The 16,677-nt window shown below is 43.5% G+C and overlaps 1 protein-coding gene across 4 annotated transcripts; it reads right to left on the bottom strand.

Moving 5' to 3' along the window:
- Window positions 1-707: 707 nt before the first annotated feature.
- gpd2 (glycerol-3-phosphate dehydrogenase 2 (mitochondrial)) lies at window positions 708-16,463 on the bottom strand. 4 transcript variants are annotated; one of them, XM_029515069.1, is made up of 17 exons: window positions 16,341-16,463; window positions 13,621-13,730; window positions 12,345-12,353; window positions 10,855-11,026; window positions 10,285-10,409; window positions 10,103-10,200; window positions 9,795-9,958; window positions 7,827-7,991; window positions 7,362-7,506; window positions 6,635-6,828; window positions 5,997-6,131; window positions 5,732-5,907; window positions 4,078-4,368; window positions 3,147-3,259; window positions 2,839-2,917; window positions 2,630-2,728; window positions 708-1,438 (listed from the first exon to the last, which is right to left on the bottom strand). In XM_029515069.1, exons 2-17 carry the CDS (start codon window positions 13,720-13,722, stop codon window positions 1,313-1,315), a joined length of 2,193 nt encoding a protein of 730 aa, XP_029370929.1. In that variant the 5' UTR covers window positions 13,723-13,730; window positions 16,341-16,463; the 3' UTR covers window positions 708-1,312. The 4 variants fall into 4 exon arrangements, with proteins under 4 accessions (XP_029370929.1, XP_029370940.1, XP_029370949.1 ...); XM_029515080.1 differs by having other exon boundaries at window positions 13,621-13,727; window positions 16,341-16,456; XM_029515089.1 differs by lacking the exon at window positions 12,345-12,353.
- Between the last annotated feature and the right edge of the window lie 214 nt (window positions 16,464-16,677).

Raw genomic sequence — 16,677 nt, 5'->3', positions numbered from 1 at the left:
TGGTTACTTTGGAGCGTCATCCTTGACAGGCCAGTGTTCTCACACACATTAACAATCAATGCAGTTTACATACTACAAGTAGAAATGTAAGAAATTCTACAAATATTTCAAAATCATTTTCTATATTGTTGAACATGGCGTGTTTGTGAATATCTGAAGAACATCAAGGCACATATGATACATTCACACAGTTCACGACCTTCCAGCCACATGTAAAAAAAAATCCCCAAACATGCTCTGTGCTGGATTAAAATCTCATTCCTATCATATAAACGACTACATCAGATGACAGCATGCAGGATTATATTTTTTCGTCCGCCGCCAGACGAAAGACTTGGTGTGCATGATACATGAAGTAAAAATAAAGATTGTGCGTTCCATTATTTAGAGATAATGTTAACATGTAGCATGCGATTCCACTGGTCCCTTTACAATCCAGTTTTTTGTGATGCCACATGATCTATAATCTGCCTCTGGCGACAGAAGAAAAAGGAATAAATACGTTTTAAAAATATTAAATATATGAAATCGAAGAACAGAAGTGATTCAAGAGCATCACAGTCCACAAAGAGTAAAGCTGGAAACCTCATTAGTCATGTAAACCTCAGGATCAGTAATTTGCTGGTAGTGCAACAGCGGATGGAGAGAAGCATGTTTGTCTTTAAAGAGCTTTTAGAAATGACCTGACGCTAAGAGCAGAAACTCACTGGAGTGGTCGGTGAAGCTTTATTCTGGAGGTACATCATTTCCTGGAGGTGACAGTTTCCTGCCTGTGGCTTTCACGTCTTCTCTATTTATTCCAAGCTGCCTATTTGCACTGTGGGTGTAAATACTAAGTGATGAGTGAGCCACCAGTGCTTGAAAGTAATGTTTGAGGCATGTTTCACGTATTTCTAGGATGCTGGGTCTTAAAAACAGTCCCAGTTGTGTGAACGCCGCCTCTAATTTCTCTATTTTAGTTTTCTACCAAAAAAAAAAAGGCTGAAGAGAGCATGATGAAAAATTTATGGGCCTGTAAAATAAAGTGAAACTTCTGCATGGCAGCATTTAGACAACAGTCAGCGTCAATTATGTTGAAATGAAGAGGTTTAGAACTCACAGGTAGTGTAGAGACAGTGTGTGCTGTGTAAAATCAGAGGCCCAATCACTAATCCCAGTCATTAGATAGGATTTCACCACAAACACACTCAGGAGTATCGCTGGTCTGCACTTGATTCGGCCATATTCATCCCGCCGCATTCTTGATTGCAATATTGTCATTCAAATGGTGCCATTTCTGTGAAATCCTCTCCTCTTGTTGCCTCTGCCGCACTCACACTCCGCCCCCGCTCCGGTCCACCGTCACCGGACCTCTCTTATCCAGAGTCTCCTCGGCCGTCCTCATCAGAATGGCCAGGCGGCTGGCCGACACGTGCCCCTTTTTCACGGCGGACATCAGCTGCAGAGGACACACAGGACACACGGCCTCAGCCTTATAGGGCTCAGCAGAGCTACGCTGTTTGCTGTCCCTCAGCGGGTCGGACGTTCACACAAGCAGAAACAAATATGGACACTGAGCATGAAAAAACAGCGGCAGCTTTTACTGATGAGGGATCAGATTTTTGGTCCATAGAAGAGCTGCTTTCTTCACTGAGGAAGACTCCCTAACGACGACTAAATCAGCACCTGTCAGCAGACTGCTGATAATGAGAGTCATTTGGCTGCAGACCTGGACGCACTTCAGGCTCATTACACAAGTGGCTGACAAAGACTCTCTCTCTCTCTCATTTACACTTCACACCTCCAGCAGGCAGCGACCGATCATCAACCGTTCTCCTGTCTCAGGTGGAGGAAAGAGTCATTTGTGCTCCAGCTTTAGTGACCAAGTGGAATGTTACAGAATATACAAGGAGCGCCGTTTGACCTCTTTCCTGCAGGATGAAAACATTTCTCTCTGACCAGAGGGCGCTCCCCAGAGCGTCTATTATCCAGCCTTCATGTTTGCTGCGCTGGTGCGCGGGGGCAGACACTGGCAGGAGGTGTTAGGTGTTAACCATCCCCCTCCTCACACACTCACGCCACAACGTGCACTATCCACCAAATGTTACCTGTCAGTTTGGAGATCAGTGTGCCTTGTTTTTCTCTTTTTCCAGAGCCATTTTTAAAAATCACTCGTCTCTTACAAGCTTTTCCACCTTCCACAGAATTCAGTTCTTCATCAGTAAATGTCGATAACTATCAAAGAAATGGATGACGACCGCTTTCTCTAGTGAAAGAGTATTAAATATGAATGGGTATTTATTGTACTTTTGCAGCTTTCCTTGTGTGAAACTGCCACTGTCTTTTTTCACCTCAGCCATGTTTAATTTCTAACTCTTTCTTAATGACGGAAGAAACGTTATTTTTCGACTCAACCTGCTGCACAGGAAAATTGACAAGGAAGTGTAAAAATCAATAATGTTCATTCAATTGGAATTATGTCATTTTCTCCTAAAGCAGTTGCTCGAGCTCGGAAACTGTTTTAACTAGTGATGCCTGATAAAACAAAGAAGCGCAGAAGAAGAAGAGGGCAGTGCTGACACGAATATTTGTTATCTGATGTAGCAGCTCGGTCTCCTCACTGTCTTATCGTTGTGTGCCTGTGACGTACCTGCAGGAATTCATCAAACTCAACTTGTCCATTCTTGTTTAGGTCCACCTCATTAAGGATTTCATGGAGCGAATTCTCATCAATGTGGATATTGATGCTCTGCAGAGATGAAAAACAACCGCAGGGATCAATAATCGATAACAAAGACACGTGAGTAAAGACAGGAAGAAAAAGAGGCTGAAAAGTGCAGCCGATCAAGGGAAACTCACGTCCAAAACTTGCTGGACATCGACAGTGGTGATGAATCCTTTGCTCTCTTTGTCAAACTTGTGGAAACGTTTCTTGTACCTGTCAAATAGACGAGCAGTTATTCTCTCTGACCGTTATTAGCATTTGACTTTAGTAACTGCAAATAGACAGATCTCAACAAATCTCTGCTTTCTTGAAACGACATCAAACATACAACTTAAATTGCTGACTGGGGCTAAATAATTCTTTACATTCAGCAGAGCAAAGCAAACTGAACTGATGGTGGCTTTTTGGCTGATGCGTAATAAAAAGGAAGGGAAGTACGTACCTGACCACTTCTTGGTAGTCTAAGTTGATATCAGTGGTCCTGGTCAGCTGCTCAGAGCGAGACCTGTAGCCCATCTCCTGGTACAAAAACTTCCTGGCTGCGTCCAGCTCCGCCTGGATTCATGTCAGCAGAGAGAGAAAGACAAAGACAGAGGAGTTAGAACCACTGAGCACTGTTCAGTCTCTTTACCCTCAAACATATAAAGCACACTCGAGAGCAGGCCTGTTGTCGCTGTTGCCTTGGTTACGACGTGGTTCGATGGCAGAGACAAAGAGGACGAGTGTCACTAAATGCGTGAAAGCGGGGGAGCTGTGTGTGTCTGAGTACACGCTGAGTTTATACAGACACCTTCAACACACAAACTACCATTTTAAATGACCACTTGTTGTTGGTATGTGTAGTTTTATCTACGGCTGCAGCAAACAAATTAATAATGTACGTTCATTTCACCACCATTTCCCAGAATTCATCTGCCCATGGATGTGGTACTTGGAAAGTTAGACAGAGAAAAGCAGCAGATCTTTATTTTATTCTGGTCAAACTGGTGAATAGATTTGCCATCTGTCTCTCCACAACCATTCCTCTTGTTATTTCAAAGACACATAGATTTAAAAAAAAAAACTCTTCAGCTGGAGTCCCTCTCAGTGCAGCCTGCTGCAGTAACAGGGGTTTTGGATTACTGAGACTTTAATAATCCACTAAAAACAAGAGCATAGATCTATTCACTGTACATTTGAATTCAAGCTGAATTCATGAATTCTAGATGACTGAGCTGGATTCACTTCGTTTCAGTTTTATTTGTGTGGCATTAAATCATAATGTGGTTTTTCTCAAGGCTCTTTTCAGGTGCCACACTGAGCAGCATGAAACAGATTGTAGAGTTCAGCCTTCATGCACTTAGTAAAGAAACAGAAAACTATAGAAATCATACCGTCCTCCTCTCCTGACTCCAGTCCAGCTCTTTCCCCATGATCTGCACAATGCGTGGCAGGGCCTCATCGGCCGCCTGCACATTCAGGAAGCCCAGGCGTGTTCGTCGGGCGATGACGTCGACGGCAGTGCAGGCGTACTCCTTAATTGCGTAGAGCACCTCGCTCTCTATGTACGGGAACTCCGACACCAGTCTTTTCCCGACAATCGGCCACCTCTGCCCAGTGACATGAGCCATCTTTGCCACGTCAAAAGCCTTCACGCCGTACGTCGAGGCCAGATGCTGTGCTACCTGTGCACAGAGAAAACGATAAACCATCAATCCCAAAGATTCAATTCGAATGACCTCGTCAGGCTTACATTTGCATATTGCATTTGCATATAAATATTAATTCATGTGTTAACAATCTCTACTCAATTCAGGGCTAAACTGAAAAAGAAAAACGTCCGAAAGGGGCTGAGTTGGTGCGCACATGCTCTAACTTTTGAACAAAATCTGTGTGATTTCATTGAATTCAATAAGTATGTAGTTCAGTAAAGTGTGCAGCCCTCAAATAAATGACAGTAGTATGTTGTCCTCTCATGTGAAATGTAGCAGCAGCCCCTGATGATGGATTTCACCTCTTCGGAGTTAAACGATAAACGTTAGCACCACGTTGTCAGTGAGGTGTCGTATATATTTACAGAACACAAGAGGTCTATTTGCCATTCACATCGTCAGCTTGCCGATCATGTGGAAAGGGCAAATGCTGTCCAAATATCAACAGTGACCTTTTAGGAATATTTGAGAGAACAGCAGCGCCGGCGCCGAACGCCTCTAATGAGGAGTAAGTACACTGTAGGCACTCAGCGCACAAGTACTTTTTCTTCATGAAACAATGTCCTATTGGACTTAATGAAAATGCTCAGGCTAATTATTGGAAAGATGGCAAGTAGCTGATGTAAATCAATGTGCCCTTACTTAATGCCATTGATAAATTGTTCAGCATACAGTGTGTTTCATCGTGTGTCCAGTCTTTTGTGTAGCAGAAATGTCAGCTTTGTTACAGCAGCGTCTTTAATGTCAGCCCTGCTGCTGCTGAAGAAGAAGAAGAAGACCACGGATGTGTCTGAGGGAGCAAACTTTTACAGGGTTGTTAGCTGGTGAACGTGTGTGTCTGTGTGTGTCTGGTCTTGTGTACGGTGGGTCGTTAAAGGTCTCTTCTTGCCGTGCTGAGATGTTTTAGTGAGGAGGAAAAACCACTGATTGGGGTGTGACTGGAGTTATTTAATCAAACACTGCAGAGTTCTGTCAGGTAGGCACAAAATATCAACCTTACAATATTTGCGGTAACTGTCTGAAAACATGGACAGCGTCCGACTGTACCGACTCATTCCAAAAACCAGAATGGGTCATAAACATTCTATAAATATTGATTCCCTCCTCTGCAGTCCACCGTCTTCTGACTTTGGTGTTAGAAAACCAAGACAGTGTTGGCCAAATGACAAACTGGAGGTTGATGACCTGACACTAGGAGGAACTAAGAGGACGTTTACGATGGAGATTTAGGTTTGAGACTGCGGTTTCTTTCTCTCTCTACTGTTTCACTTATGTATTTATTTATTTTTAGCCAAATTGAAATTAAAAGCTGTGGCTCTGTCTGCTGTGTTCTTACCTCGTTCTCCAGGCCGTAGTCCTGCACCAGGCGGATGTAGAGGGTTGGCGTCCAGCCTTTGGCCCCCTCCAGCAGCAGACCGACAGTCTTGCAGGGCGAAGCTGAGAGGTTGTGAGCTTTGATGGCTGCGTCCAGAGTTTCTTCGGCCATGGACCTGTAAGTAGTCCACTTCCCACCTGGACACAGACAACATTTCACATCACATGTCAAGAAAAGGCATTATTCGTCATCTCTAGAGGTTCTAAACACAGAAAAACCAGCCGACCAGCGATGGTGACCAGTCCGCTGTCACTGGTGCTGACGATGTGGTTCCTGCAGATGGACTGAGTGTCTTTAGAGTTGGGGTCAGTCACCAGGGGCCGGATGCCGCTCCAAGCTGCCAACACGTCTCCTCGGCGCACTGCACACACCACACAGGCACAAACAAACCGTCATGTTTGTACTTCTCACTAAAGCAGCGTTAAATTTGTTTAGCTTAGATGGAAAGATTTTTCGGTTGTAGAATCTAATGTAGAAAATGTTTAGAAATTGAGTTTTAATATAGTAGTGATGATTCATTCAAAAAGCTGCAGCTTACAGGAGTTGTAAGTTGTAAGTAAATATGAGAAAAAAAAACTGAAATGTCTCTTCCACTCTCTTGAGTTAAAGTTGTGAGCCAAAAGCAAGCACAGAAACATTTTGATCTTTGATGACGCAAACAGTTTCTTCTTTTTAAGCTGTAGACTTCAAATTCTCAAAACTAACAAAAGCCATGTTCCAGAAAAGATCAAAACTGACACACAAACAAGCACAACAGTTCACATGAGCTGCCTCTGGGTGACATCACATAACCCAACAAAACTGACGCAGTTTGAAAGTGAATAAGCAGCACGTGACTGCTCTTCAAAACAGAAACTATTGCACCTTCTACGTCAGGGCTGAGGTAGCTGCGGATCTCCCTCAGGATAAAGTTGATGTCATCCTCTCCGGGGATTGGGTGAGCCGTCACATTGGTGGGGGTGTCAGTCGTGCCGGCGATGGTCATCTTCTCCCAGGGCAGGAAGAAGATGACACGGCCATCGCTTGTGGCCGGATCAAGCAGACCCATGTTGTCAGGGCTGTAGAAATGGAAGACAAACATAAGATGAGTCCTTATTACAAAAGCTCACAGAGCTGATAAAAGTGACAGCAGCAGCTATGACAATAATATTTTACTGTTCAGTAGATTATCAAAGTCCATTTCAGTGAATTGGTGTCTGAAAGATGAATTAAGAGCCACAAAGAAGGAAAAGAGAAGGTGGAGACCAAGTGAGGAGGTGAGGCGTCAGAGAGGAAGAAAATAGGAGGGGGGGGGCAGAGAATACGGGAGAAACGTAGGAAGAGAATTAGGTGGTTGGCATTTCTGCGGCTGTTCAAAGGGCTCGCGCTCCCTTGGGTTTCACTCAATAAGCTTCGATGATCTTTAAAACCTCCGACTTGAACAAAACCGTTCTATTGCCCTGCTGTATCTTAACCGAAGAAGAGTGTCCTATGCATATAAGTATGGGTTGGGTAGTTTATCCACATTAATATTTACAAAGAGCAATGGGAAACCAGAGACGAACAAATATGTACAGGTTCATGCATTGGAAATAGCAGTGGGATGTAGTACCTGTAGTAACCAGGCATGACGACGTGAACACCAGCGCTGGGCTGGCAGATGTTTTGGGTCTGCTGGTTGTCCATCTTCCTCAGTGAGTCTGTGAAAGGTCCGGTGGCGTTGATAACACACTTGGCCTTCACGTCGAATTCCTGTCCTGTTAAAAAGAGGGGGGGGTCAGGGTTTCTTAGGGCTTCAGTGGAAAATGCACTGAAATCAGTCATTTGACTCCAATATTTATTCATTTTCATGCAAACCAGCAACAATTGAAAAGTGCTTGATTAATAATTTCACCTCTTCAGACAGACAACTGCTCAGCCGTCTCTTTAACCCTTGATATCTATCGACCCTTTCTGAGCCAATCACATTTATCTTGACTCTCCTCACGCACTGGACATGAGTGTGGGTTCTCTGACAATAAAATAAATCCAACCTAGAGACAATAAAAGCATCTGAAAAGGACCACGCGTGACTCACCTGTGATGACGTCCCTACAGTGAGCACCACACACCTTCTCCTTGCCCGTCTGGGGGTCTTTTGTCTTTAGCAGGTGAACCACCTCAGTGTAGTTGGCAATGATGGCGCCGTAGCGGGCGGCAGAGAGGGCAATGGCCAGGTTCATACGGGCGTCATTGTGTCTGCCTAAAGGGGACAGAGCAGAACAGTGACAGAGCGCTCCAGACTTTTTGATATTTAAGTTAATACAATGATTTGCTTTATGATTTACTGCCTTGTTATAGCTGTGGCCTGCCCTGTTCTCGTCTCGATTGTCTCTGGAAAAGCTATAAAAGGTGAGATTTTGTTTTCCTTCCACGACACACTTCCGTTACACTCCTGTGAGGAATCTGTCTTCTATTGTGCAATCTATTTTTCTAATCCTCAGCCAGCGTTGTGTGTGCTTATTGTGTTTACAAGCGGCTTCCGTGTCAGCATGTCTTACCTAGACTGATCTACAGTGTGTGTCAAAGTAAAACAAGCTTTGTTTCCAAAACCATTTTGGGAACAAAGAGGAGAGGTAAATTAAAACAACAGTGGACAGACTATACAGGGAGGCGGGATCAAACTCATTTACCCATCACGGTGATGTAACTGAGAGCTGAATCTGCTCATATGAAATAATCAAGCATTTTTCCGCTGAATTCATGTCATTAATATGTGAGTTGAAGATGTTAATGAATACATTAAAATGAAGTATTTTTCATTGTTCCCATAAATATGCAGGAAAGGGGGCGAAAAATTAGGAACAGCCAAGGAAGTGCACCAGCAGTGAACCACTGGAGGGAGAGTCATGGCTGCAGCATAAACACAGTGAGTGTCCGGAGCGTATAAACAAATGTACACACAGCTAATTCAAACTGATAAGGATACACATAAGGCCCACACATTTGCCGTGTTTGTGAGAGTAAAAAGAGCCTCTGCTGTTGCTAGTGGTGGCAGGAGCAGCGGTAACCAAGACAGCGGGAGAAATAGCTGCTGCTCAGCTGGTCAGACGGACGACAACACCGCTCCTCTGCGCTTTACACCGCCAGGAGAGAAGGTCAGATTTCGAAATGTCACGGGCGTGATTGTTCCAGACGGCGTAATTGGAGAAAAGACGCCCCACCCCTCCACCATCCTGGTCCTGTCCCCCCTCAGAGCAGATGATGGTGGGGAGAGGGAGGAGGAGGAGGAATTCAAACATATGCTGCTTTGCACCAAGCAAAATGCTCTGTCCTTTTTCCAGGCTGCAGTAAATCCAGTTATGCAGGATTACTTCCATTTAACATTTGTGGGGAAAAAGGATGTTTTTGTTTTGGTTTCAAAAATGAAACTTCAAGCTTCGATGTGATAAATTGACTGGAAAAAAAGCCTCCTCCAAAACATTGTTGTCATGGAACTGAAGCAACGAAAAAAGTTAGAACCTTGTCAAGAAGCACAGAGTTTAATTGTTACTCATCAGGAACAAGCAGATTTTGATGAATATCTGATTTGTGAAAATATTATTAAATGAAGCTGTGATTGGTCAAGAGTAACAGATACTCAGTGAAGCCTACAGTAAGAGACGAAGGAGCCGCGGATTTCAAGTTGTTATTTTCAGTGGCGGAAAGGAAACAATGCCCGCGGTGTGAATCTCCTCACGCTCAGCTGGACACACAGCATATGTCTGGCTCTCCTCCGCACCCACCCAGGCAACACGCAACCTTCACTCCCACGGGGAGGGCAGGCAACCTACCAGCCTGTCAACACATTTCGCCGGGGACCAGTGGACAAGTCAACGCCACCGGCAAGATCTACATCTGAGGGAGCTCTTGGTTGTACGCTAAAGGAACAGCATATTTAGAAAAATTCAAAAAGCCACATTTTCAACGAGTCACTGAGACAGCGTGCAGTCATTTGCCGCAGTTGCTAGTGTCTATGTGAAAGCATCCAGTTGAAAGCAAAGCCAACAAGGGTGCGCCAGCTCACCATCGTAGTAGACGATCGCTCCCACCAGCTTGTCCTTCTTCAGCATGGGAAACAGCTCCAAGGCCTTGGTCTTACTGAGGATGTAACTGCTTTTCAGGCACTGAATCCCAGCCACCAGGTCGTACATCTTAATCCCTGCCCAGTAGTAAGGCAACTGCCACCATCTTGGTAATTTAAAACAAGCACATATTTGGTCGTCAAAGGCCAACAAACAGAAATTAAATAACATTTTTCGGTAAAGAGCACGATGCTGTGTCTTTGCTGTTCTTCTCCTTTTGTCCTATGCTCACTTCTAGTCTGACACTTACTTGTAGATAGGAAGCATGATGGGTAGCGGCGCTGATAGGTGAGGTGCTATTTCCAGGAGGTTGGCTCGCTCATGGAGGGCCTCCTTCACCATCATGTACTGTTCCAGAAGAAAAGTGAGCATTAAAAAGTGCTGACAGGAGAGCGTGATTAGAAGACGGGGCACACAAAGATGGAGGGGAACCTGTTCGTAGTCCAGCTGCATGATGGCCTTCTGAAGATAGCGGACTCCTCCATGGATTAGTTTGGTACTGCGGCTGCTTGTACCTGAAGAGAAGTCGCTCCTCTCTACAAGGGCGGTCTTCAGGTCTGAGGACAATCATGCATGATGAGCTGTTTGGTAGAACTACAACACTGTTGAAATGTCTTATCCCAAGTCGCTTTATATGTAAAATCAAATACGCATTCAAACTATAAACTGAGTTGCACTCATACAGGTTATATACTGTATGACCAAGCTCTTCAAACAATGTGCAACTTTAACTGCAAAGCTGTACAAGTGTAGGGGAGAAGAATGCACCACATTTCTATGAAAAGTAACAGCTAAGAGGAAAGTTGCATAAATATCTTCACAAAACATCGAACTGATAGTTATGAGTATAAAGTAACAGCTAAGAGCATGTTAACATCCCATGAGGCGTTCCCCTCCTTCCATCATAGCCTGATAAGGACAATTACAGAGCCGGAAACCTGTTTGATCCCAGGAGAGCAATGTGCTTGAAAGCAGATAGGACCTGTTTGACAGCGAGCTTACTGCGTGTGACAGCATCTAAGGCACATCCTGCTCCCGTGGCCCCTCCCCCAACAACCAGAACATCAAATTCCTCAGTGGTTCTCAGCGCCGTGAGCTGGGCCTGCCGAGAGGGGAACTCTTCGGCATAGGGGACGTTCAGGTCCGCCACTGCTGCCACATTGTCTAGCCGAGCCTGGGTACGACACCAAAGAAAAGCACAAAGAGCAACACAGAACTTAGCACATTTAGTAAAATAGCAAGTTTCGATGTTAATTTCCATGTTTAACTTTTAAAGAGACATATAGCAACACTTGCCTTGAGTCGCACATTGAAACATTATAAGCACACTGCATACACATTCACGGTGTAATGTGTTTCTGCCTTTGTCTTGCATTGTAATCGACTCATAGAATAATGTGATATAATGACTTGCAATCATTTTCATACATTATGGATTTGGTATGGCTGTGTAATGAGATTACTGTATGACATACAGTGGTATGCTTCTGTACAATATGTTGGGAACATAATGTATATACAGAAGCATGTTGTTGGAGTGACAGGGCGGTGACTGAGCACTTTGATACTTTAACAGTATTAACATAGAACCCAGACCTGATTTATAATCAAAAAAGTAATGCAGGTCTACCTTTAGACTGTTTGCAACCTTAAAATATATTTTGCAGGACTTTTAACGATGTACATGAGTTGAACAAAGTACATAAAATGTTTGGCTTTCTCAAAAGCTGTCCCTGGTGAAATGATAACGTGCTTATGATGTCTCACATTCACTTTTAGTTTCCAAGTGAAGTGTTGCTTAGAAAACATTCCCCATGTGGTTAGTAGAAAAGAAAAGTTTACTAGCGGTTGTTAATGGCTACAACATGCTACTCAAATTTGGAACCCCCGCCCCCCCAAAAAAAAAAAAAATCTAATTATCTTCTTTGAATGTCATTTATTTGATTAATATAAATAATTACTTTAAAGAAATAATCACAACTTCAATAAAAAAATAAAAAAATAAACACATACACACACAAACAAACTCCACTTTCATACAAGGATGTGGGATTTCACTTCTAATGAAATATTTATTCATTTTTCTATTTAGCAGTTCAGGCTAAATGATTGCATCAAGCTTCTTTGAAGCCAGTATAGCATTTGACTTGCAAATACTAGCAGGCATTAGTAATTTAGCTCTGCAAACGCAAACAACACGATGATATAATCATTGTCTGTTTTTGATGATGCATGGAGGCAAACATTGCCGCAGAATTAAGTCCCAGCGTGCCACCCGTAATCAAGTTAAGTCAGTGAAAGGCACAGCAAGGCCCATGCTAATAGCCAATCGGCCGCTGTCTTGAAATCTTCTCCAAGCCATGTGCCCTTGCTAAAGGAGACAAGACGGACATTCATCTCATCAGCATTGCAATTACTGGGATTAGATGCATGCATGATTACAAACCATTGTGAAAATAATTATATTTCATCAGGGTTGACTTCTTGCTTACCCATCCATGCTTGGTTGAGAGGACCGGGGCAAGAGAAGACAATATCGTGCCAAGACACAAAACAGAGTCCACATTAGGTTGTACAGTTAAATAACGGCCTGGTATGTATTGTGACAAGTCTCAAATAGCCCTACGTCAGGTCAAAGGTCAGGGGGAAACACAGCTGTTTTTTTTTTTCTCCTCACATGAAGCCACGGGGTTATTCATGTGCAACTCAACATGATCAGCGGCTGAGTTTTGGAGCTTGACAATAAGACATACGCTGGTTTATTTCAAGGCCAGCGTTCAGTGTCATCAGTCATGAGACTGCCATTAAAAGTTTCCCTGTTGTTGCACCTTCCTGTTAAAGACTTGAGTTCACCTGAAAAAAGTCAAATATAATTATTTGTTTTTATTTAAAAATGTTCAGCTTTCTTTAATGAGTTATGATAATATGTCACTCACAAAACTAAATTATTATTATTATTATTATTATTATTATTATTATTTTAAAAGCTACACAGACTAAAAACCTGTCACATCCGGTGAGGACTGACCGTTAGCGCTCATTCTTTTCAGCAGGTTTAAACGGTTTAAAAGGATGTGGAGGCAGAAAAGCCCAAAGCGCGGACTTCAGTGGGAGTCTGTGGCTGGCGGAGGCTTGTGGATGTGGGGGAAGAAGGGCACCGACCCTGCTGTCAGCACTCTGCGGCTCCGGAGCCTCCTGAGGCCGCTAACAGCAGCAGACTAACGGTGAGTCCAACATGGCGCCTCTTCCCTGTCTGTTCGTACATTTGGAGTTTGAGGCCAGTGTCATTTCCTTATAGACAGCTCTGTAGAAGGGAATAATGGCTGCCGGTCCGGGTCTGCCTGCTTTGAATAAGTAGCTGTGAGCTCTCATTGACAAGCTTTGTTTATTATGCACCTTACTGGTGACTGGAAACAGTTGTGATTGCGTACTACGTGTTTTTGTGTTGGACGAGTGTTCTTATTGGACAGGACTGAGACGTGACTGTTACTTTAGCGCACCCTCAATAAAAATCCAAGCTGTCCTGCAATGACTTTCAGAAAAATATTAACACCTTTTATAATTACATTATATGGCACCTAAAACATTTTAGAATTTCCTCAGCACGCTATGATCTAATCCAAGTAAAATGCTGCCCTCTGCAACAGGAAACATGCATTCCATTATCTAGACAGGACATGCCCTAAAAAGCATTCCTTCACAAAGTAGACTTTTTTCAGCTCTTCTCTAAACCAGACTGCCATGAGGTGTTTCTATTCATCAACCTACCTGCGCCTTCCTGTACTCGATTAGTTGTGAGAGGCCAAAAACTGTGGCGACCGCCCCGCCTCCAATTACGGCTGTCCTCTTCAGAGCCTTCCTGAATGCCATTGGGCCTGCTGAGACAGTAAAGTGCAGTGAGAAGGCTGTGCAGCGACACCCGGGTTATAAAGCTCTGACATGCCAGGCGATCATGTGAAGGAGGCATGCAAGCTCAAGGGAGGGAACTCTATATGCCAGGTGGGGCAGAGAGTGGTTGCTGCAACAGCATGACAAAAGTTCACGTGGAGGAGAAGTGGTGTGGCAGAGGAATGCTATCACTGTGTGTTGATGCCTGTTTCACAGAATAAAGTTGATCTGTCATTACTCAGGGATACTGAGCAAACTTACCATAAAAATATTGTTAATATATTACACATCTTAACCAGGAGCTGTAACTAACAACTGTTTGCACTGCATGTCCACTAAGTCCATTCAATAGTTCAAAGGTGTTCAGTTAAGCACAAAAAAGCTGAATATTCTCACATCTGAGAAGTGGAAACCATCAAAAGTTTGGCATAGTTTCTTTAAAAAAAAAAAAAAAAAAAACTAACTAAAAAGTTACACTTTTTGTGCCCTATCGTAATAAAATCATAAACTGTCAAACTAAGTACACACTTAAAGGACACTGCATTCCCTCTGGTAGCCTGTCATGGTTGTTTGTTATTCTTTCTGACATTTAAAACACTTCATGATCAGACAAATTGATGAATTGAAAAAATGAACCGACAGCTTAATCAATAATGAAAATGATTGGTTAGTTCACAACTCTTGCAAAATCGTTATATGTCCAATGATGCAACATTAACACATTTCATTAACTGTCCTTTGACAATTAACAATGTCCAATGCATCCATATTGTAGTCACTAATAATGCAGATGATATTTTGGTTTTCATAGTGATACAGGATACTTAAAAAAAACACTGGACTGGTATCAGGGCCAATACAGAGCTTATTAAGCTGATTGGGTTTGGGGCAGATGCACCTAATCAAAATTAAATCGTTACAGCAGTCAGAAAGTCTCAATCTTATTGTCATTCAAACTGTCGCTGTAGTATGAGCAACAGTTGAAATAAGGGAATTATATCAGAAGGGAAATTGACAGTGAGTCACCCATCTACTGATAACAGGTTAATAAACAGCAAAAACAGGTCACACCGTCTAAACTCACTAAGAGACCACCCTGCTTTTAGAACTTGTCACCAAACATTACAAAATAATATATTTGTCTGTGTGTCTGTTAGGAGACTGTTTCCAAATCTGTTTAATGACCCTGTGTTCCATAATGAGCAGAACATGATAGCAGCTCTGGCTAGGGGGGGTTGGCGGGACTCAATTCCCACCAGGGGCAGCCCAAAAAAGTATTTGCATTCCCACTGTAATTTACTTTGAATAAAGATTTCCTGGGAGTGGCATACGCTGAAGCAGATTCTAATGCATTTTAATAAAACACAGCTACAGATGGCACAAATGTCAGTAAGCAGTTTGGTCTAACAAATGACCTTATTACAACTAGCATGATATTGTGTCAGCCAATGTTAGCACCAAAAATCAGTGTTTTATTTTTACGGCCAACTTAAGACCAAATTATAAACTCTTTGCTTTAATACAGTTCCAAACCTGATTTATAATTTATCCATCTGAATTATCAATACAAAAAATGGGCTACTGACATAAGTGGATCACTTCCTGTCAGGACTAAATATCACATGCGTTTTATGGTTTTGTTTGTTTGTTTGTTTGTTTTTGCAACAACTGCCCGTCTGATTTGCCATCGCCTTTAATTGCTTTGTCATTCAGTTCGTAGCTGATATCTAAATTCTGGAATAGAATAGTAATAAAACTAGCAATTCCCAGTTTACGCTGTTCATTTTAAACCTATCTCAGACTGAACTGCACATTCAAATAACCGCTATAATTGAATACTAAACCAATACTCAGCCTGTATATCTTATACTGTGGCCTTCTCACACCCTGGAGCATACCTTAGACTTTCACACCCCTCCATAAGCTGCTGATTACCACCACAAAGGGCAAAAATGGCAATAATTATCCCAGAGGAGGCATCTGACAGGACAGTGCTGTCCCTGTTGAAGGCCTCTCCTCCTCCGGACAGTGATGCTGGGACATCCCTCTCCTCAGTCCCTCTTTGGGACATACCCATCAATCCACAGACTCATTATGAGTCAGCAGGAGGAAGTGAAGTTTCCTGAATTTCCTGTGGGCCCGAAACACGTGGCTTATTTTACACTTTTGCTCTCTTTTCAGTGATAAATGATGACCAAAAAGGGGAGAAAGCAAACGGCAGGCAGCAGAAATGGCTGTGTGACGCCGGTCGGCTGTGTTGGTCCTGGCTCCATTTGCCGTCGCAGAAAGAGGAAGTGGGTCTTATTTTAATCTGACATCTTGCTGTGGATTAAAACGTCAGCTCGGTTTGGTCTTTGAGGAAAACCCTCGCCCTGACAGCATATAAGCTCTTTACGTGAACAGGAAGGTTAATAGCATGCCCTTCGTTATGACTGAGGAGGAGGGTTGTTATTTCACAGGTGCTAGCAAGAAGAAACTTGCAGATGTTGTTCGGCTCTCTGCCATAAAATATCGGGTTTAATACTCTTTAAACAGGTTTTAAAAGGCCCCCCCAAAAAAAAACAAAGCCACCGGCTGATACAACAGACATTCCCACTTACAGGATTTCCTTTTTTGCGGCTGATTTGACCGGGACGGGAGCGATGCAGGGCGGCGACAGCGGACATCTGCGTCTGTCGGAGCCGGAGTCCGAGTTTGACAGCTACAACCAGGAAGCGGAGCGGCGGTGACTGACGCCGCGGGCAGCCAATAGGAAGGCGGCATCCGGGTGGCTTCGTCCAATGGCTGTTCGAGCTGAGGCGGGGCCACGCGGGTGACGTAAGAGCAGGGCGAGGTTGCACAACGCCGGCCTTCCCTCCATCACCGTCCACACCTCAGGCGACAAGGAGGAGAGGAGAGAGATCAGCCTCTTCACGGCTGTGAAACACAACAACAACA

Source organism: Echeneis naucrates, chromosome 2 (assembly GCF_900963305.1).
Source record: "Echeneis naucrates chromosome 2, fEcheNa1.1, whole genome shotgun sequence".
NCBI lineage: Eukaryota > Metazoa > Chordata > Actinopteri > Carangiformes > Echeneidae > Echeneis > Echeneis naucrates.
Note: the sequence above shows the minus strand (reverse complement) of the source record. Positions and strands in the feature narration are given on the sequence as shown.